The sequence below is a fragment of the Nerophis lumbriciformis genome, linkage group LG29, assembly GCF_033978685.3.
Source record: "Nerophis lumbriciformis linkage group LG29, RoL_Nlum_v2.1, whole genome shotgun sequence".
Lineage (NCBI taxonomy): Eukaryota > Metazoa > Chordata > Actinopteri > Syngnathiformes > Syngnathidae > Nerophis > Nerophis lumbriciformis.
Window position 1 is genome coordinate 33,164,205 of NC_084576.2, and position 21,945 is coordinate 33,186,149.

A 21,945-nucleotide genomic window follows, 5' to 3' on the forward strand; every position below is an offset into this window, starting at 1 on the left:
GTGCATCAAAGGAAGCTAAGTTTTGTTGTAATTATTTTTTACTGCACCTGGCAATAAAAAGTACCAAGAAAAAGCCTGGAGATCAATTTGAGTTGAACAGTATTTAATTCTCTTAAGACATCAACACTTTTCTCCTATACTTGTGTCCTCTCACAGCTTGTGTGTGTGTGTGTGTGTGTGTGTGTGTGTGTGTGTGTGTGTGTGTGTGACTCCAACTGCCCACAGTGTGCAAGGCATATTTAAATCCACACTCTCTTAGCCTGCCCCCTACTGTTGCACAGACCTACTTTCATGCACTCGCACTCACTTTGCATCAAACATGTCTTCCTTCAAGTGTTACAAGACCGCAAAAACACACTAGAAGTTTCCACGCAGGTTTAATTCACGTTGCAGGTTATTTTAGAAACCCGGCTCCTTTGCAATGAAACCTCTTTCATGCACTTTGTGCTCCAGGTGGAGGACTTTGTGGCTCATACTGCCTCAAGTGGTAGTGATGTGACACTGCAGCAGCTGGCTGCTCATTAGTATACAAACATGGAGACAATTAACTCTGCTTTTCTGCTTTCACCCAATTATAAACACATTTTTATTAAAAAGTGCAAACTGTTACTTTTTTGCTTTGGAAAAAGTGTATTGACTTGCAGCTTGCAGCATGTAAATATAATATAATATATCAGTATATATTATATATATGCTATATTTTATATTCCTACTACGGAACACAACACAACACGACAGCAAAGACTTACTGTGGAGCAAAGACGGCGTCCACAATGTCCATCCGAACATGACATGACAATCAACAATGTCCCCACAAAGAAGGATAAAAACAACTGAAATATTCTTGATTGCTAAAACAAAGTAGATGTGGGAAATATCGCTCAAAGGAAGACATGAAACTGCTACAGGAAAATACCAAAAAAAGAGAAAAAGCCACCAAAATAGGAGCGCAAGACAAGAAGTAAAACACTGAATGAACACTATGAACTAGGTTTACAGCATATGACGTAAATTTCTCCAATTTATAATTAATAAAAGCCGTTATCTTCTCTATTTATAAATGTCCTTTGTGATTTCCATCCATTGCTTCAAAGTTGGGCTCTCCTGTAATACCCATTTCCTGGTAATGCTCTTTTTTACAAGCCACTAGTAGAATATTCTTTAATTGTTTATCTTTTTTTCAGCCAATCCTGAGGTACATGTCCCAAAAACTTACATTCAAGGGGTACTTCACATTTGAAAGTATCCTGCAGGGCAGTGTTTTTCAACCACTGTGCCGCGGCGCCCGTGAGATACAGTCTGGTGTGCCGTGGGAGATTATCTACCGTATTTTTCGGAGTATAAGTCGCACCGGCCGAAAATGCATAATAAAGAAGGAAAAAAACATATATAAGCCGCACTGGAGTATAAGTCGCATTGTTTGGGGAAATGTATTTGATAAAAGCCAACAGCAAGAATAGACATTTGAAAGGCAATTTAAAATAAATCAAGAATAGTGAACAACAGGCTGAATAAGTGTACGTTATATGAGGCATAAATAACCAACTGGTATGTTAACGTAACATATTATGGTAAGAGTCATTCAAATAACTATAACATATAGAACATGCTATACGTTTACCAAACAATCTGTCACTCCTAATCGCTAAATCCCATGAAATTTTATTCGTCTAGTCCAGGGGTCGGCAACCTTTACCAGTCAAAGAGCCATTTTGACCAGTTTCACAAATTAAAGAAAACAATGGGAGCCACAAAATTATTTTGAAATTTAAAATGAAATAACACTGCATACAAAGTTTTTTTTCTTGCTTTGTGCTATGTATAAACCAAGAGTCTCAGACACTGCGGCCCACACCTTAATATGAAAATTGAACGGGTTTTATATGAATGGCGCGTGACAGTGTCATACTTGTCAACCCTCCCGATTTTTCCGGCACATTATGATTGTCAAGGCAACTGTTCTCTCGAACTTGCCGTGATGGTACAGCATTTAGCGCCCACTAAAATCAGCGTGCCGGCCCAGCCACACGTTGTATGGGGCTTCTGCTTGCACACGTAAGTGACAGCAAGGCATACTTGGTCAACAACCACACAGGTTACACTGACGGTGGCTGTATAAAAAACTTTAACACTCTTACTAATAATGCGCCGCACTGTGAACCCACATCAAAACAAGAATGACAAACACATTTGGGGAGAACATCCGCACCGTAACACAACATAAACACAACAGAACAAATACCCAGAATCCCATGCAGCCCTAACTCTTCACCTCAACCTACGCACAGAGGGGGGGTTGATGTGTGAGGGAGCAGGGTTGGGGTTTGGTGGTAGCAGGGGTGTATAATGTAGCCCGGAAGAGTCAGGGCTGCATGGGATTCTGGGTATTTGTTCTGTTGTGCTTATGTTGTGTTAAGGTGCAGACGTTCTCCCGGAATGTGTTTGTCATTCTTGTTTGGTTTTGGTTCAAAGTGTGGCACATTATTAGTAAGAGTGTTAAAGTTGTTTTAAATGGCCACCGTCAGTGTAACCTGTGTGGCTGTTGACCAAGTATGCCTTGCTGTCACTTACGTGTGCAAGTAGAAGATGCATATAACAAGAGGCTGGGTTGGCACGCTGTTTATACAGATTGTAGAGGGCGCTAAATGTTGTACCATCATGGCACGCCCTTATTATTAATGTAAGGGTGAAAATCGGAGAATATTAATCCCGGGAGTTTTCTGCAAGAGGCACTGAAATCCGGAAGTCTCCCGGGAAAATCGGGCGGGGGGCGGGGGGGCGGGGTCGGCATCAGACTGATCAAAGAGCCGCATGCGGCTCCGGAGCCGCGGGTTGCCGACCCCTGGTCTAGTCTCTTACGTGAATGAGATGAATAATATTATTTGATATTTTTCGCTAATGTGTTAATAATTTCACACATAAGTCGCTCCTGAGTATAAGTCGCACCCCCCGGCCAAACTATGAAAAAAAACTGCGACTTATAGTCCGAAAAATACGGTAATTTCACCTATTTGGGTTAAAAATATTCTTTGCAAACCAGTAGTTATAGTCTGCAAATGATGTGTTGTTGTTGAGTGTCTATGCTGTCTAGAGCTTGGCAGAGTAACCGTGTAATACTCTCCCATATCAGTAGGTGGCAGCCGGTAGCTAATTGCTTTGTGGATGTGAGAAACAGCGGGAGGCAGTGTGCAGGTAAAAAGGTGTCTAATGCTTAAACCAAAAAAAACAAAAGGTGAGTGCCACTAAGAAAAGGCATTGAAGCTTAGGGAAGGCTATGCAGAACGAAACTAAAACTGAACTGGCTGCAAAGTAAACAAAAATAGAATGCTGGACGACAGCAAAGACTTACTGTGGAGCAAAGACGGCAGTGTTTCCCACACATTCATTTATTTGTGGCGGCCCGCCACGAAAGAATTACGTCCGCCACAAATGGATTTTTCGGCTTTTGACTCGCTCGACCGCTCATAAAAGCAATGGGACTGTCTGTGAATGTTGCTTGTAGTTACAACTCCGGTGCAGTAGGTGGCGGTAACTCCGCCAATAGCACTTAATTCACCTGGTGGGCCAGAAGAAGAAGAAGAAGAGGGACGGACGGACGGACGAAACGGGATCAAAATACGAGGGTAATATAGGTTGTAGGTAGATATGTTATAGCTGCATCGCTCGCGGCTCGTCATATATTTAACGTTAATCCGCTGCTTCATTAACACCGCCGCTGTTTGACTCGTGGGCCGGGGCAGACGAACGTAGTAAAAGTCACGTGTTACCCTACCGACGAGCTAACGTGTCCAGGTTATAACCATGTTGTCAATAAACACACATGGACTGAAGCTAAATTGTCCACTGTCCACTGCAGCATGTGAATGCAATGAAAAGAATAAAATCTGATCCAACCAGCTGTTAAAATGTTGTCCAGGTTAATGTTTTGGCCATTAAAAGCCCTTTATTTCAAGATTTCAACTGTGATCGGGCTTAAAACAGGTGGCTGACCTGTTCAGATGGGTGTAACTGCTACTGGTCAAATAATGTGAAATACCACTTAATTTTACATGTATGCAATGCCATTTAAATGTAATTATAGATAATAATAATAATAATAAATACTGTGTAGTGTTGTAAATAGTCAACGGGAAGAATTTTAGTAAGATATAAGCCATGAGCACTACACAGCCAGAAAAAAACCTAGGCAGGACAAGTAAAAATATTGGGGCAAGTAGATTTGAGAAGTCGGGCAAGTAGAAAAAAACCTTAACGTTGAACCCTGCATGTGTTGAGCTGCTGCCGCTTAAGGTTAGACGGCACTGTACATAGAGCGCTTCTGCTCGTTAGTAATAAATTCTAATGTTGGATGTTCACTCCTTCACACAGATGAGTATAGAAAAATATTTTCAACGGCCGAAAAGGGCTCGACTTGGAGAGGAGGTAGGCCTACAGTCCGGACCACAGGTGCGACCTGTTCAGCAGCAGGAGGAGGAGGAGGAGGTTGACTGACTGTGGCAGGACACCTCTGCCTCTGTTTCACTTTATGTTGCTGGTAAATAATATGGTTGTAGTATTAGGCTAAAGTTAAATTATTTAGTATTCACTAATTAAAGGGGCAGAGCTTTAAGAGACATTTTAGCTTTTATATTTTATAAGATATATTTTTTGTAAGAACCACAATTAATAAATATATTTCAGTGAATCACTAATTGTTCAAATCTGTATATAAATATGTACATAAAATGTTGTAATTATATTCCAACTCCGCGTTCTTCTTGGTCATCGCCGCTGCCGCCGCCGCCCCCCGCCCCCCGACCACACCACCACAAAGAGATGCCTGTCCTGTGGGAAACACTGGAGGGCGTCCACAAACTACATCCGAACATGACATGACAATCAACAATGTCCCCACAAAGAAGGATAAAAACAGCTGAAATATTCTTGATTGCTAAAACAAAGTAGATGCGGGAAATATCGCTCAGAGGAAGACATGAAACTGCTACAGGAAAATACCAAAAAAAGAGAAAAAGCCACCAAAATAGGAGCACAAGACAAGAAGTAAAACACTACACACAGGAAGACACCAAAAAAGTCAAAATAAGTCAGGGTGTGATGTGACAGGTGGTGACAGTACACCTACTTTGAGACAAGAGCTATAGTCATGCATGCTTGGTTATGCTTTAAAGTCATATCCAACGACTTTTTACTGTCAACTGAGTTTTGTTTTTTAATGATGTCTGCTGGTGGTGTGCCTCCGCATTTTTTCAACGCAAAAAAATGTGCGTTGGCTCAAAAAAAAGGTTGCAAAACACTGCTGTAGAGCTTGGTGTGTCTCTCTTTCCAGTAGTGCAGTCCCAGAAATCATGCTAGTGTTTTGCATTTAGATCCCCACAAGTTGTTATCATAATGAGACGTCTGAGAAGGTGGAATAAAACGTCTGATTGAACTTTTCCAGCCAAACTCTCTCCACTTGGGTGAGCTGGTCCAATACACGTCCATATTATTGCTTTCCCTTTTTCTGTGAAAGATTGAAGTGTCCAGTGTGATCATGCATGATCACAATGTAAAGCTCACTGATGTCGTCTCTCATCTGCCTTTCCTCCAGGGACAGAAGAAAGTTAAGAGCCAGAGTGCCGTCAGTCGTGGAGCCTTCCTGCCCCTCCAGCTCTCCCTCCCCCCCACATCCACGCCTCACACCTGATACCTAGAAGGTGCACATTTGGACACGTCATCGCCTCGCTGCCAGGATGATCACCTCAGAGCTTCCTGTTCTCCAGTGAGTGAATAACATCACAATGGTGTACTGTCAATATTGGCCAAGATCCAAAAGTGCTTGTCATTAACCCTACTGGCTGTTTATGTATCTTTAATGCTCATTAGTTGTGTTTGTTTCTAGCAGATGTTTTGTACTTATGAACAGAGGTGGGTAGTAACGCGCTACATTTACTCCGTTACATCTACTTGAGTAACTTTTGGGATAAATTGTACTTCTAAGAGTAGTTTTAATGCAACATACTTTTACTTTTACTTGAGTATATTTATAGAGAAGAAACGCTACTTTTACTCCGCTACTTTTATCTACATTCAGCTCGCTACTCGCTACTAATTTTTATCGATCTGTTAATGCACGCTTTGTTTGTTTTGGTCTGTCAGACAGACCTTCATAGTGCCTGCGTTTCAACAAATACAGTCACTGGTGACGTTCACTCCGTTCCACCAATCAGATGCAGTCACTGGTGACGTTGGACCAATCAAACAGAGCCAGGGGTCACATGACCTGACTTAAACAAGTGGAAAAACTTATTGGGGTGTTACCATTTAGTGGTCAATTGTACGGAATACATACTGTACTGTGCAATCTACTAATAAAAGTTCCAATCAATCAATCAAAAGTGTGAAGGAAAAAAGACCCTTTTTTATTTCAACCGTACATCCCGTCAAAAGCCTAAAGACTGACTGCACAGTTCCTGTCTTCACAATAAAAGTGCCGCTCCATCGCGCCTGCGCTTTCAAAACAAGAGTCTCCGAAAGCCAGCGCAAACAAGCTAGCAAGCTACGGAGTTTGCCGCCAATGTATTTCTTGTAAAGTGTATAAAAAGGAATATGGAAGCTGGACAAATAAGATGCCAAAAACCAACCACTTTCATGTGGTATTAGACAGAAAGGAGGAACTTTTTTTCTCCTCCATTTGAAAACGTGGATGTTATCATCACTACTGTCTGATTACAATCAATGCAAGTCATCAGAATCAGGTAATACACCAACTTATATTCTTGTCTTCATGAAAGAAAGGAATCTATATGTGTTAAACATGCATGTATATTCATTAAAACACCTTTAACATGTAAACAAAAACGGCAAAATAAATAAATATAAATTATATACTGTATATATATATGTGTGTGTATATATATATATATATATATATATATATATATATATATATATATATATATATATATGTGTGTGTATATATATATGTGTGTGTATATATATATATGTGTGTATATATATATATGTGTGTATGTATATATATATATATATATGTGTGTGTGTGTCTATATATATATATATATATGTGTGTGTGTGTGTGTATGTTACTCATCAGTTACTCAGTACTTGAGTAGTTTTTTCACAACATACTTTTTACTTTTACTCAAGTAAATATTTGGGTGACTACTCCTTACTTTTACTTGAGTAATAAATCTCTAAAGTAACAGTACTCTTACTTGAGTACAATTTCTGGCTATTCTACCCACCTCTGCTTATGAATACGCTGTAATTCAGCACTTGTCCAGCGTAATAAATACAACACATAACTTACACTTTTTCTGCAGTTGAGCTACTTTTCAATGTAGCAAGTGGAGGGGATCTACATCATTCATATATATCATTTATGTTGATTTATTTATGAAAGAGACGTTAACAAGTGAAAGGTGTTTAATGATAATACAAGCATGTTTCTTTCATGAAGACAATAATATAAGTTGGTGTGATTGTAGGGGTGTAACGGTACACAAAAATTTCGGTTCGGTACGTACCTCGGTTTAGAGGTCACGGTTCGGTTCATTTTCGGTACAGTAAGAAAACAACAAAATATACATTTTTGGGTTATTTATTTACCAAATTTGCAAAATCTTCCACCAAAAATATTTTTCTTAGTGTAATATTTGATGTGAAGTAATGGGAACCTTGGATAGGTCAATAATTCATAATAACATTGATTTTGATTCAATATTATGTTTTGAGCAATGACAGTTTGAAAGAAAAAAAAAACAGCTTTGTTTTATTAGTCAACATTGCAACTTTTTCTAAATGACATTTAACCTTTAAGCTTTTTTATTTCACTTTTGTTATGTTTTTGTTTATTTTAATAGTATTTTTAGAATGTGCCGTGGGCCTTTAAAACATTAAAGGGGAACATTATCACAATTTCAGAATTGTTAAAACCATTAAAAATCAGTTCCCAGTGGCTTATCATATTTTTCGAAGTTTTTTTCAAAATTTTACCCATCACGCAATATCCCTAAAAAAAGCTTCAAAGTGCCTGATTTTAACCACCCGTCCATTTTCCTGTGACGTCACATAGTGAAGCCAACACAAACAAACATGGCGCATAGAACAGCAAGCTATAGCGACATTAGCTCGGATTCAGACTCGGATTTCAGCGGCTTAAGCGATTCAACAGATTACGCATGTATTGAAACGGACGGTTGTAGTGTGGAGGCAGGTAGCGAAAACCAAATTGAAGAAGAAACTGAAGCTATTGAGTCATATCGGTTTGAACCGTATGCAAGCGAAACCCACGAAAACGACACGACAGCCAGCGACACGGGAGAAAGCGAGGACGAATTCGGCGATCGCCTTCTAACCAACGATTGGTATGTGTTTGTTTGGCATTAAAGGAAACTAACAACTATGAACTAGGTTTACATTTGGCAACAACATGCACTTTGAGAGTGCAGACAGCCCATTTCAGGCGCGATAAGAACATATATTTTTCCATGATTTCAGCACTCAGGTTAACCATACCTAAATAGACACAAAATACTGCATTACACAAGACTACCCGAATGTACTCGAATGATTGAAAAAAATACATGTTTTTAAGCTAAATTATTGGTAAACACAGTTTATGTATAATAATTTACGTAAAACCGCGAGTAATGAATAAAGTTTTCATCAATTAATATATTCTGTAGACATACCCTCATCCGCTCTCTTTTCCTGAAAGCTGATCTGTCCAGTTTTGGAGTTGATGTCAGCAGGCCAGGGAAGCTATGGTCGATATTTTTCTCTTGATCATCTTCGGTGGCATAAGGGACGGTTGCCATCGCTGTCGTAGCATAGCTTTCGTCGGTAAAGTGTGCGGAACAAACGACTGACCATTTCGTCGGCTTTCCCCACACCTTCGTATTTTGAACAAATTTCGTCCAATTTCTTGCCACTTTGGCATCTTTGCGCCACTGGTGCAACTTGAATCCGTCCCTGTTGGTGTTGTTACACCCTCCGACAACACACCGACGAAAGTGAGAAAATGGCGGATTGCTTCCCGATGTGACGTCACGTTGTGATGTCATCGCTGTCATCCGGGGCACACTTTTGACACCCCTGCTATAGATAATAAAAAATTAAATGTAATAAATCTATGGATAAAAAGCAGAGCCTGGCGACGCATGCGCGTTTATCATAACTCTCTCTCTCTCTCTCTGTCTCTGCCCCTCCCTCACCAATTCTGCTGCTGTTTTGTTTTCAACCCCTTCTTAACCCTGAACGTACATTGAAAATACACGCAACCCTAACTCAAAATGCCGGACATTTGAGGCATTTAAGAAACTCCGCCCTGACAGCTCCACAAAAGAGGACATGTCCGGTGAAAAGAGGACGTATGGTCAGTCTATGCTAGCAGCGACCGGTTTCACCAGACATGTCCTCTTTTGCTAGCATGCTAGCAGCTAACGGGCTAGGATAGACTGACCATACGTCCTCTTTTCACCGGACATGTCCTCTTTTGCGGAGCTGTCAGGGCGGAGTTTCTTAAATGCCTCAAATGTCCGGCATTTTGAGTATTGTTTACACAACGTGCAGTACGCTACTTAATATGTCCGTGTGGAAACTCCTTCCGGACACCTCCGCACCGAACCGAAACGGTTCAATACAAATAATCGTACCGTTACACCCCTAGCGGTCGGTCTTTAAGAGTTTTGACTGACGGCGCGAGAGTCTGTTGAAATAAAAAAGTGTTTCTGGCCTTCCTGTCGGTCGTTTTTTCTTAATAATGATCTGGCAGCAGCCCATCGTCATCTCACAAGACACCTCGGGTGCCGTGAATGGCAATCAAGTGATGAAAGTGAGGTCTTGGTGAATTGCTCATTTTTAGGTGTATTTTTTTAATGCCTGGCTGGCGATGGACTGACACACCCTCCACCATCCACCTAATGGCATACTTGCCAACCTTGAGACCTCCGATTTCGGGAGGTGGGGGGAGGGGGGTGTTTTGGGGTCGGGGTAGGACGGGGGCGTGGCTAAAAGGGGAGGAGTATATTTACAGCTAGAATTCACCAAGTCAAGTATTTCATATATATATATATATATATATATATATGTATATATATATATATATATAAGAAATACTTGACGTTCAGTGAATTCTAGCTAGCTATATATATATATATATATATATATATATATATATATATATATATATATATATATATATACATATATTTATTTTATTATATGTGTATATATATATATATATATATATATATATATATATATACATATATTTATTTTATTATATGTATATATATATATATATATATACATATATTTATTTTATTATATCTATATATATATATATATATATATATATATATATATATATATACGTGTGTATATATATATATATATATATATATATATATATATATAAAATAAATACTTGAATTTCAGTGTTAATTTATTTACACATATACACACACAACACTCATCTACTCATTGTTGAGTTAAGGGTTGAATTGTCCATCCTTGTTCTATTCTCTGTCACTATTTTTCTAACCATGATGCATTGCTGTGTGGCACGCACAAAAGTGCTTTCATCAAATGCACTAGATGGCAGTATTGTCCTGTTTAAGAGTGTCACAACATTGCTGCTTATGGCAGACGAACTGCTTTACGGTATACAAAAACGTGACTGCTGTTGTTGTGTGTTGTTGCCGCGCTGGGAGGACGTTAATGAAACTGCCTAACAATAAACCCATGAGGACCTGAGTCCGCCTGAATTTCGGGAGATTTTCGGGAGAAAATTTGTCCCGGGAGGTTTTCGGGAGAGGCGCTGAATTTCGGGAGTCTCCCGGAAAATCCGGGAGGGTTGGCAAGTATGCCTAATGGGCACCCCTGACATACACTAACAACGACATAGCATTAAAGTTGCAAAAGTGAGCAACACTAGCATAGTTATGTGTGTTAAAGTGCTATCATTACACTCACATTTTAACAGTAACATCATTACCGCATTTTTCAGAGTATAAGTCGCTCCGGTGTATAAGTCGCACCGGCCGAAAATGCACGATAAAGAAGGAAAAAAACATATATAAGTCGCACTGGAGTATAAGTTGCATTTTTTGGGGAAATATATTTGATAAAAGCCAACACCAAAAATAGACATTTGAAAGGCAATTTAAAATAAATAAAGAATAGTGAACAACAGCTGCATATTTCACTACTTCCAGCTGGTAATCTGCAGTATATGATTTCCTTTTCCGTGCCATTTTTGTTCAGCCCTTCTCAGTTTTTATAAGTTACCGCCAATGTTGAAATGATCAAATTTCATAGGTACGGACGTAGTAGCAGGTAGCATCTTTTTTTTCACAATGGACTTCTGCCATGACCCGCCCCCGCCAAAATTTTACACTGCAAAAAGTGAAATCAAAGTAAGATGAAATATCTCAAATAAGGGTGATATTTGCTTATTTTCTGTCTAAGATACTTCTTCTCACCAAGCAGATTTTATGTTAGAGTGTTTTACTTGTTTTAAGGGTTTTGGTCCTAAATGATCTCAGTAAGATATTACAGCTTGTTGCTGAGGTGTTATGACCTATATTGAGTAAAACATGCTTGAAACTAGAATATCAACTGTTGAATAAACAGGTCAGTTTCTTGTTACCAACCATTGTGTATTATTCAAACTCCCCTAATTCAGCTGGCTAGTTGTTATCAAGAGTACTAAAACCCTTTTCAACATGATTCTGACAACTAAGTAGGCTAAATAACTTTAATACATGCTCAGATAGGCCAGTATCGGTCAGTATCGGTATCGAATCGGAAGTGCAAAAACCTGGATCAGGACATCCCTAATGTTGATGGACGTATACATGGGTCAGATGTTCCCTTCAGTTCTTGTCACATTTGTGCTCATACCCACCCTTCATATTACTATGAGAGCATCATTACATGATAATAATAAAGAGAAGAAGTCATAAATGTAAGCATGGTGTTGCTCAAGTGGAGTGTATTTGAACAAAGCCCACCATTGTGCTTCCAGGGACTCGTCCAATGAGTCGGGGGCAACAGAGGCGGTGAGTCTGAGCATGAGCATGGCGGACATGGAGGACCCTGAGGTGAAAGGCAAGAAGAAGAGAGGGAGGCCCGGCAAACAAGCTGGGGTGAGAATCCACTTTTGTTCAAAGTGTTTGCACACGCACACACGCAACTCATTCATGTGTCACGTCACTCTGCCTCCTTGCAGGCCGCCAATAAGAAGCCCAGGAAGACGCCCGCAGAGAAGGGTATGGGCGGGGGCCGAGGGCGAGGCAAAGCCAACGGCATAGCCCAGTACAATGGCGAGGGCATGGACCCCATCACCCTCTTTGAAGTCGTCAAGCTGGGCAAGAGCGCCATGCAGGTGCGCTCTAATTGAAAATATGATGTCTAATTGAAAATATGCTGTCTAATTCTAATTGAAGCTGTGTGCTCTAATGGAAAATATGCTGACTACTTAAAGTTGTGTGCTCTAATTGAAATATGCTGACTAATTAAAGCTGTGCTGTCTAATTGAAAATATGCTGTCTAATTGAAGCTGTGCGTGCTAATTGAAAATATGCTGACTAATTGAAAATAGGCTGTCTAATTAAAGCTGTCTGCTCTAATGGAAAATATGCTGACTAATTGAAGCTGTGCGTGCTAATTGAAAATATGCTGACTAATTAAAGCTGTGTGCTCTAATTGAAAATATGCTGACTAATTGAAGCTGTGCGTGCTAATTGAAAATATGCTGACTAATTAAAGCTGTGTGCTCTAATTGAAAATATACTGACTAATTAAAGATGTGCTGTCTAATGGAAAATATGCTGTCTAATTGAAGCTGTGCGTGCTAATTGAAAATAGGCTGTCTAATTCTAATTGAAGCTGTGTGCTCTAATTGAAAATATGATGTCTAATTGAAAATATGCTGACTAATTCTAATTGAAGCTGTGTGCTCTAATGGAAAATATGCTGACTACTTAAAGTTGTGTGCTCTAATTGAAATATGCTGACTAATTAAAGCTGTGCTGTCTAATTGAAAATATGCTGTCTAATTGAAGCTGTGCGTGCTAATTGAAAATATGCTGACTAATTGAAAATAGGCTGTCTAATTAAAGCTGTCTGCTCTAATGGAAAATATGCTGACTAATTGAAGCTGTGCGTGCTAATTGAAAATATGCTGACTAATTAAAGCTGTGTGCTCTAATTGAAAATATGCTGACTAATTGAAGCTGTGCGTGCTAATTGAAAATATGCTGACTAATTAAAGCTGTGTGCTCTAATTGAAAATATGCTGACTAATTGAAGCTGTGCGTGCTAATTGAAAATATGCTGACTAATTAAAGCTGTGTGCTCTAATTGAAAATATGCTGACTAATTGAAGCTGTGCGTGCTAATTGAAAATATGCTGACTAATTAAAGCTGTGCTGTCTAATTGAAAATATGCTGATTAATTGAAAATAGGCTGTCTAATTAAAGCTGTGTGCTCTAATGGAAAATATGCTGACTAATTGAAGCTGTGCGTGCTAATTGAAAATATGCTGACTAATTGAAGCTGTGCGTGCTAATTGAAAATATACTGACTAATTAAAGCTGTGTGCTCTAATTGAAAATATGCTGACTAATTGAAGCTGTGCTGACTAATTGAAAATATGCTGACTAATTAAAGCTGTGTGCTGTAATGGAAAATATGCTGACTAATTGAAGCTGTGCTGTCTAATTGAAAATATGCTGTCTAATTGAAGCTGTGCGTGCTAATTGAAAATATGCTGTCTAATTGAAAATAGGCTGTCTAATTGAAGCTGTGTGCTCTAATGGAAAATATGCTGACTAATTAAAGCTGTGCTGTCTAATTGAAAATATGCTGTCTAATTGAAAATAGGCTGTCTAATTAAAGCTGTGTGCTCTAATGGAAAATATGCTGTCTAATTGAAGCTGTGCTGTCTAATTGAAAATATACTGACTAATTAAAGCTGTGCTGTCTAATTGAAAATATGCTGATTAATTGAAGCTGTGCGTGCTAATTGAAAATATGCTGACTAATTGAAAATAGGCTGTCTAATTAAAGCTGTGTGCTCTAATGGAAAATATGCTGACTAATTGAAGCTGTGCGTGCTAATTGAAAATATGCTGACTAATTAAAGCTGTGTGCTCTAATTGAAAATATGCTGACTAATTGAAGCTGTGCATGCTAATTGAAAATATGCTGACTAATTAAAGCTGTGTGCTCTAATGGAAAATATGCTGACTAATTGAAGCTGTGCTCTAATTGAAAATATGCTGTGTAATTGAAGCTTTGCGCTCTAGTTGAAAATATGCTGATTAATTGAAGCTGTGTGCTCTAATGGAAAATATGCTGACTAATTAAAGCTGTGTGCTTTAATTGAAAATATGCTGACTAATTAAAGCTGTGTGCTCTAATTGAAAATATGCTGTGTAATTGAAGCTTTGCGCTCTAATTGAAAATATGCTGATTAATTGAAGCTGTGTGCTCTAATGGAAAATATGCTGACTAATTAAAACTGTGTGCTTTAATTGAAAATATGCTGACTAATTAAAGCTGTGTGCTCTAATTGAAAATATGCTGTGTAATTGAAGCTTTGCGCTCTAATTGAAAATATGCTGATTAATTGAAGCTGTGTGCTCTAATGGAAAATATGCTGACTAATTAAAGCTGTGTGCTTTAATTGAAAATATGCTGACTAATTAAAGCTGTGTGCTCTAATGGAAAATATGCTGACTAATTGAAGCTGTGCTCTAATTGAAAATATGCTGTCTAATTGAAGCTGTGCTGTCTAATTGAAAATATGCTGTGTAATTGAAGCTTTGCGCTCTAATTGAAAATATGCTGATTAATTGAAGCTGTGTGCTCTAATGGAAAATATACTGACTAATTGAAAATATGCTGACTAATTAAAGCTGTGTGCTCTAATGGAAAATATGCTGACTAATTAAAGCTGTGTGCTCTAATTGAAAATATGCTGACTAATTGAAGCTGTGTGCTCTAATGGAAAATATGCTGACTAATTGAAGCTGTGCGTGCTAATTGAAAATATGCTGACTAATTAAAGCTGTGTGCTCTAATTGAAAATATGCTGACTAATTAAAGCTGTGTGCTCTAATTGAAAATATGCTGACTAATTGAAGCTGTGCGTGCTAATTGAAAATATACTGACTAATTAAAGATGTGCTGTCTAATTGAAAATATGCTGTGTAATTGAAGCTGTGCGTGCTAATTGAAAATATGCTGTCTAATAGAAAATAGGCTGTCTAATTAAAGCTGTGTGCTCTAATGGAAAATATGCTGACTAATTGAAGCTGTGCGTGCTAATTGAAAATATGCTGACTAATTAAAGCTGTGCTGTCTAATTGAAAATATGCTGATTAATTGAAGCTGTGCATGCTAATTGAAAATATGCTGTCTAATAGAAAATATGCTGACTAATTAAAGCTGTGTGTTCTAATGGAAAATATGCTGACTAATTGAAGCTGTGCGTGCTAATTGAAAATATGCTGACTAATTAAAGCTGTGCTGTCTAATTGAAAATATGCTGATTAATTGAAGCTGTGCGTGCTAATTGAAAATATGCTGACTAATTAAAGCTGTGTGCTCTAATTGAAAATATGCTGACTAATTAAAGCTGTGTGCTCTAATTGAAAATATGCTGACTAATTGAAGCTGTGCGTGCTAATTGAAAATATGCTGACTAATTAAAGCTGTGTGCTCTAATTGAAAATATACTGACTAATTAAAGCTGTGCTGTCTAATTGAAAATATGCTGACTAATTGAAGCTGTGTGCTCTAATTGAAAATATGCTGACTAATTGAAGCTGTGCGTGCTAATTGAAAATATGCTGACTAATTAAAGCTGTGTGCTCTAATTGAAAATATGCTGACTAATTAAAGCTGTGTGCTCTAATTGAAAATATGCTGACTAATTAAAGCTGTGTGCTCTAATTGAAAATATGCTGACTAATTAAAGCTGTGCGCGCTAATTGAAAATATGCTGACTAATTAAAGCTGTGTGCTCTAATTGAAAATATACTGACTAATTAAAGCTGTGCTGTCTAATTGAAAATATGCTGACTAATTGAAGCTGTGTGCTCTAATTGAAAATATGCTGACTAATTGAAGCTGTGCGTGCTAATTGAAAATAGGCTGACTAATTAAAGCTGTGTGCTCTAATTGAAAATATGCTGACTAATTGAATACATGCTGTCTAATTGAAGCTGTTCAGTCTAATTGAAAATATTCGGTCTAATTTGAAATCTGCTGTCCAACTGAAAATCTGCGGTCTGATTAAAAATACGCGGTCTAGTTGAAGCTTCGCCAGGCCATGGCTCGCCATGTTTGTATCTGACTGGCGTTGTTGTTGTTCCCTGTGCAGTCTGTGGTGGACGAGTGGATCGAGTCATACAAGCAGGACCGAGACCTGGCCCTGTTGGACCTCATCAACTTCTTCATCCAGTGTGCCGGCTGCAAGGGTAAAAAGACCGCCGCGGTCAAACGTCCGCCGCACGCACAAGTCCTTAAACGCCACACTTTGTCACTCGCACCAGGCACGGTCAGGATCGAGATGTTCCGGAACATGCAGAATGCCGAGATCATTCGCAAGATGACCGAGGAGTTTGACGAGGTAGCTGCCGGTTCCACAGTGCTAGGGAGTGTACTTTGTGGTAATAACGCCACCTTTGTGCCACCAGGACAGCGGTGATTACCCCCTCACCATGCCGGGGCCCCTGTGGAAAAAGTTCCGCTACAACTTCTGCGAGTTCATCTGCGTGCTCATCCGCCAGTGCCAGTACAGCATCATCTACGACGAGTACATGATGGACACCGTCATCTCCCTCCTCACCGGACTGTCCGACTCACAGGTCCGAGCCTTCAGACACACCTCCACGCTCGCTGGTAAGGACACACCTCTTGACAACAAATCATATCCTTTTCAACTTATATTCAATTGAATAGACTGCAAAGACAAGATATTTCATGTTCACACTGAGAAACTTTATTTTTTTGCAAATATTAGCTCATTTGGAATTTGATGCCTGCAACATGTTTCAAAAAAGGTGGCACAAGTGGCAAAAAAGACTGAGAAAGGTGAGGTATGCTCATCAAAGACTTATTTGGAACATCCCACAGGTGAGCAGGCTAATTGGGAACAGTTGGGTGCCATGATTGGGTATAAAAGCAGCTTCCATGAAATGCTCAGTCGTTCACAAACAAGGACGGGGGCGAGGGTCACCACTTTGTCAACAAATGCCTGAGCAAATTGTTTAAGAACATTGTCACGTTCAAACACTGAGTACATCTATTAAACAAGACAAAAGGCAAGGAATCAAACAGACAGAATTCAATTTGGACTCAATATTGAGGAGAGACATGGCCACTGCACTCTCTGTACAGTCCTGCACCACGCTCTGACCAAGAAGGTTTTCGTCTCCTCTTTTATTCAGATGTTCAATGTTCACGCACCAACACATGTCTCAACAGAAATAGGAAGTATGTAAAACAGTCATTGTTTTCGGTCTCATTGAAGTCCAAGAAGAGGATGTCTCGGGCTTGGGCTCTTCCTGGATCCAGCTGGGGCAGGTGTTGGAGGACAATGGATAACCCCCTCCCGTCTCCTGACCACAGCGACTTCAAGAGGGCAGCGGGTCGTAAATAGCGTTGACCTCGGTTACCAAATAGTTGGAAGAGAGTTTGTGAAATACTTCAAAGAGAGTTCGTTTAACACTTCAAAGAGAGTTCCTCTGGAAGTTGAGCAGATCCTGCCATCTGTCCGTGTTGAAATCACAGTGGCGTTTCACGAGCCTTCTTCCTCTTGTTAGGCCTCGAAAGACAGCCTTCATCTTCTTATCAGGAACATAATGTAATACAACGTTTCTTTTGTGATAACTTACAAACAATTATTCCAACAAACAACATTTCTCAACCAAGGAATTTAGGGATTTCACCATCTACGCTCCGTAATATCATCAAAAGGTTCAGAGAATCTGGAGAAATCACTGCACGTAAGCCATGATATTACACACCTTGGATCCCTCAGGCGGTACTGCATCAAAAAGCGACGTCAGTGTGTAAAGGATATCACCACATGGGCTCAGGAACCCTTCAGAAAACCACTGTCAGTAACTACAGTTGGTCGCTACATCTGTAAGTGCCAGTTAAAACTCTACTATGCAAAGCCAAAGCCGTTTATCAACAACACCCAGAAACGACGACGGCTTCGCTGGGCCCGAGCTCATCTAAGATGGACTGATACAAAGTGGAAAAGTGTTCTGTGGTCTGACGAGTCCAAATTTCAAATAGTTTTTGGAAAGAGTGGAGGTCGTGTCCTCCGGACCAAAGAGGAAACGAACCATCCGGGGTGTATTAGTGGCCAAGGCATGGGTAACCTACTCAGTGGCTTAGTGGTTAGAGTGTCCGCCCTGAGATGGGTAGGTTGTGAGTTCAAACCCCGGCCGAGTCATTCCAAAGACTATAAAAATGGGACCCATTACCTCCCTGCTTGGCACTCAGCATCAAGGGTTGGAATTGGGGGTTAAATCACCAAAAATGATTCCCGGGCGCGGCACCGCTGCTGCCCTCTGCTCCCCTCACCTCCCAGGGGGTGAACAAGGGGATGGGTCAAATGCAAGAGGACACATTTCACCACACCTAGTGTGTGTGTGACAATCATTAGTACTTTAACTTTAACTTTACTTTATACAGCTTTTGGAGCAACAGTGTGGCTTCATCGTAAAAGAGTGCGGGTACTAGACTGGCCTGCCTGTAGTCCAGACCTGTTGACCTGTCCTATTGAAAATGTGTGGTGCATTATGAAGCAATGGAGACACCGAACTGTTGAACAACTTAAGCTGTACATCAAGCAAGAATGGGAAATAATTCCACTTCAAAAATGTGTCTCCTCAGTTCCCAAACCTTTATTGAGTGTCGTTAAAAGGAAAGGCCATGTAACACAGTGGTAAAAATGCCCCTCTGACAACTTTTTTGCAATGTGTTGCTGCCATTAAATTCTAAGTTCGTGATTATTTGCAAAAAATAAAAAATGCAGTCTATTCAATTGAATATAAGTTGAAAAGGATTTGTTGTATTCTCTTTTTATTTACCATTTACACAACGTGACAACTTCACTGCTTTTGGCTTTTGTACAAAGCTTGCTTATGGCAGCCACAAATATAGTATTCTTAAATAGCTTATCTAAAATGGCCACAAAAATGGCCCCCACAGACAAAAGTAGGGCTATAAAACTTGTCTATAATGGCCACTAAAATGTCCCCCACATAGTAAAGTAGTGTTATAAAACCTGCCTATAGTGGCCACAAAAATGTCCCCCACAGACAAAAGTAGTGTTATAAAACATGTTTGAAGGGGCCACAAAAATGTCCCCCACAGACAAAAGTAGTGTTATAAAACATGTTTGAAGGGGCCACAAAAATGTCCCCCACAGACAAAAGTAGTGTTATAAAACATGTTTGAAGGGGCCACAAAAATGTCCCCCACAGACAAAAGTAGTGTTATAAAACATGTTTGAAGGGGCCACAAAAATGTCCCCCACAGACAAAAGTAGTGTTATAAAACATGTTTAAAGGGGCCACAAAAATGTCCCCCACAGACAAAAGTAGCATTATAAAACATGTTTGAAGGGGCCACAAAAATGTCCCCCACAGACAAAAGTAGTGTTATAAAACATGTTTAAAGGGGCCACAAAAATGTCCCCCACAGACAAAAGTAGCGTTATAAAACATGTTTAAAGGGGCCACAAAAATATCCCCCACAGACAAAAGTAATGTTATAAAACATGTTTAAAGGGGCCACAAAAATGTCCCCCACAGACAAAAGTAATGTTATAAAACATGTTTGAAGGGGCCACAAAAATGTCCCCCACAGACAAAAGTAATGTTATAAAACATGTTTAAAGGGGCCACAAAAATGTCCCCCACAGACAAAAGTAGTGTTGTAAAACATGTTTAAAGGGGCCACAAAAATGTCCCCCACAGACAAAAGTAATGTTATAAAACATGTTTAAAGGGGCCACAAAAATGTCCCCCACAGACAAAAGTAGTGTTGTAAAACATGTTTAAAGGGGCCACAAAAATGTCCCCCACAGACAAAAGTAGTGTTATAGAACCTGCCTATAGTGGCCACAAAAATGTCCCCCACAGACAAAAGTAGTGTTATAAAACATGTTTAAAGGGGCCACAAAAATGTCCCCCACAGACAAAAGTAGTGTTATAAAACATGTTTGAAGGGGCCACAAAAATGTCCCCCACAGACAAAAGTAATGTTATAAAACATGTTGAAAGGGGACATTTTAGTAAAGTAGTGTTATAAAACCTGCCTATAGGGGCCACTTGACTTGAGTGCTGGCTATAGACCGCTTTGACCGTGTCCCCTGTTTCCGTGTTAGCGATGAAGCTCATGACGGCGCTGGTGAACGTGGCCCTCAACCTGAGCATCCACCAGGACAACACGCAGCGGCAGTACGAGGCGGAGAGGAACAAGATGGCCGGCAAGCGTGCCAACGAGAAGCTGGAGCTGCTGCTGCAGAAGAGGAAGGAGGTAGGCCATCATCGCGAGTGTCCATCTTGTCACAGCCTGCACAGATTGTTCACCTTTGTGTCCGCGCAGCTTCAAGAAAACCAGGATGAGATTGAGAACATGATGAACTCCATCTTTAAAGGCATCTTTGTGCATCGCTACAGGTAACATTCTTCTTCACACGCACTAACATGTAGTTGTCACTCACGGAAGAGCGTATATTATATATATATATATTAGAGATGCGCGGTTTGCGGACACAACCGCGGAGTCCGCGGATTATCCGCGGGTCGGGCGGTTGAAATTAGGATAATAGTAATGCTGGCTACGTGATTTGCAAGAGCTGCGACGCTGTTTATGTCTACGACAGTCACAAAACCAGGACATCTAACATGGTGCATCACATTTGTGCAAAACCCCGAACCTCCACAAACACCCTGAGCATGAGCAGTTTCGTCCACCGTGATCCCAGAAGAGTGCCACAGGATGTTAAAACAAGATAGAATGCAGCAGTTTGAGTGGCGCGAGCGCACTTGGAGGTGCGCTCAGCGCGGCTCCCAGATGATTGCGCACTGGTGGGCTTCTGGGCCGTGACAGCGTGGCACACATTGAATGTCTCTGCTGCATTGGATCAGTCTCTTTTCTTTAACAGGCAAAAGCTTTATAACCTCACTAATGCCTTGCATCGTCTATATTAGATATATAACAACGGGCGGGTGGCGGATGGCGGGCGGGTGCGGTTTTGATTAAATGTTAGTTCGGGTGGATGGCGGATGGTTGACGACTTTTGTGATGCAGTTGCGGATGAAATAATTGCCTATCCGCGCATGTCTAATATATATATATATATATATATTATATCTTTTAACAATGCCCTCTTTTTGTACCAGGACCAGAGGTGGGTAGAGTAGCCAGAAATTGTACTCAAGTAAGAATACTGTTACTTTAGAGATTTATTACTCAAGTAAAAGTAAGGAGTAGTCACCCAAATATTTACTTGAGTAAAAGTAAAAAGTATGTTGTGAAAAAACTACTCAAGTACTGAGTAACTGATGAGTAACATACACACACATATCATATATATATATATATATATATATATATATATATATATATATATATATATATATATATATATATATATATACACACATACAAACACACACACACACACATATATATATATATATACACACATATATATATATATACACACATATATATATACAGTATATAATTTATATTTATTTATTTTGCCGTTTTTGTTTACATGTTAATAGTGTTTTAATGAATATACATGCATGTTTAACACATATAGATTCCTTTCTTTCATGAAGACAAGAATATAAGTTGGTGTATTACCTGATTCTGATGACTTGCATTGATTGTAATCA

At 39.6% G+C, this 21,945-nt stretch overlaps 1 protein-coding gene across 1 annotated transcript in view; it reads left to right on the top strand.

The window, feature by feature from the left end:
* stag1a (STAG1 cohesin complex component a) overlaps positions 1–21,945 on the top strand; it is a 165,267-nt gene that overhangs the window by 84,873 nt on the left and 58,449 nt on the right. The window contains exons 2-9 of the mRNA XM_061924458.1: positions 5,588–5,758; positions 12,029–12,149; positions 12,233–12,388; positions 16,395–16,491; positions 16,567–16,643; positions 16,711–16,915; positions 20,421–20,572; positions 20,642–20,715. Of these exons, the coding sequence (XP_061780442.1) occupies positions 5,730–5,758; positions 12,029–12,149; positions 12,233–12,388; positions 16,395–16,491; positions 16,567–16,643; positions 16,711–16,915; positions 20,421–20,572; positions 20,642–20,715 (911 nt within the window). The 5' untranslated portion in view covers positions 5,588–5,729. The remainder of the gene's footprint in view (positions 1–5,587; positions 5,759–12,028; positions 12,150–12,232; positions 12,389–16,394; positions 16,492–16,566; positions 16,644–16,710; positions 16,916–20,420; positions 20,573–20,641; positions 20,716–21,945) is intronic.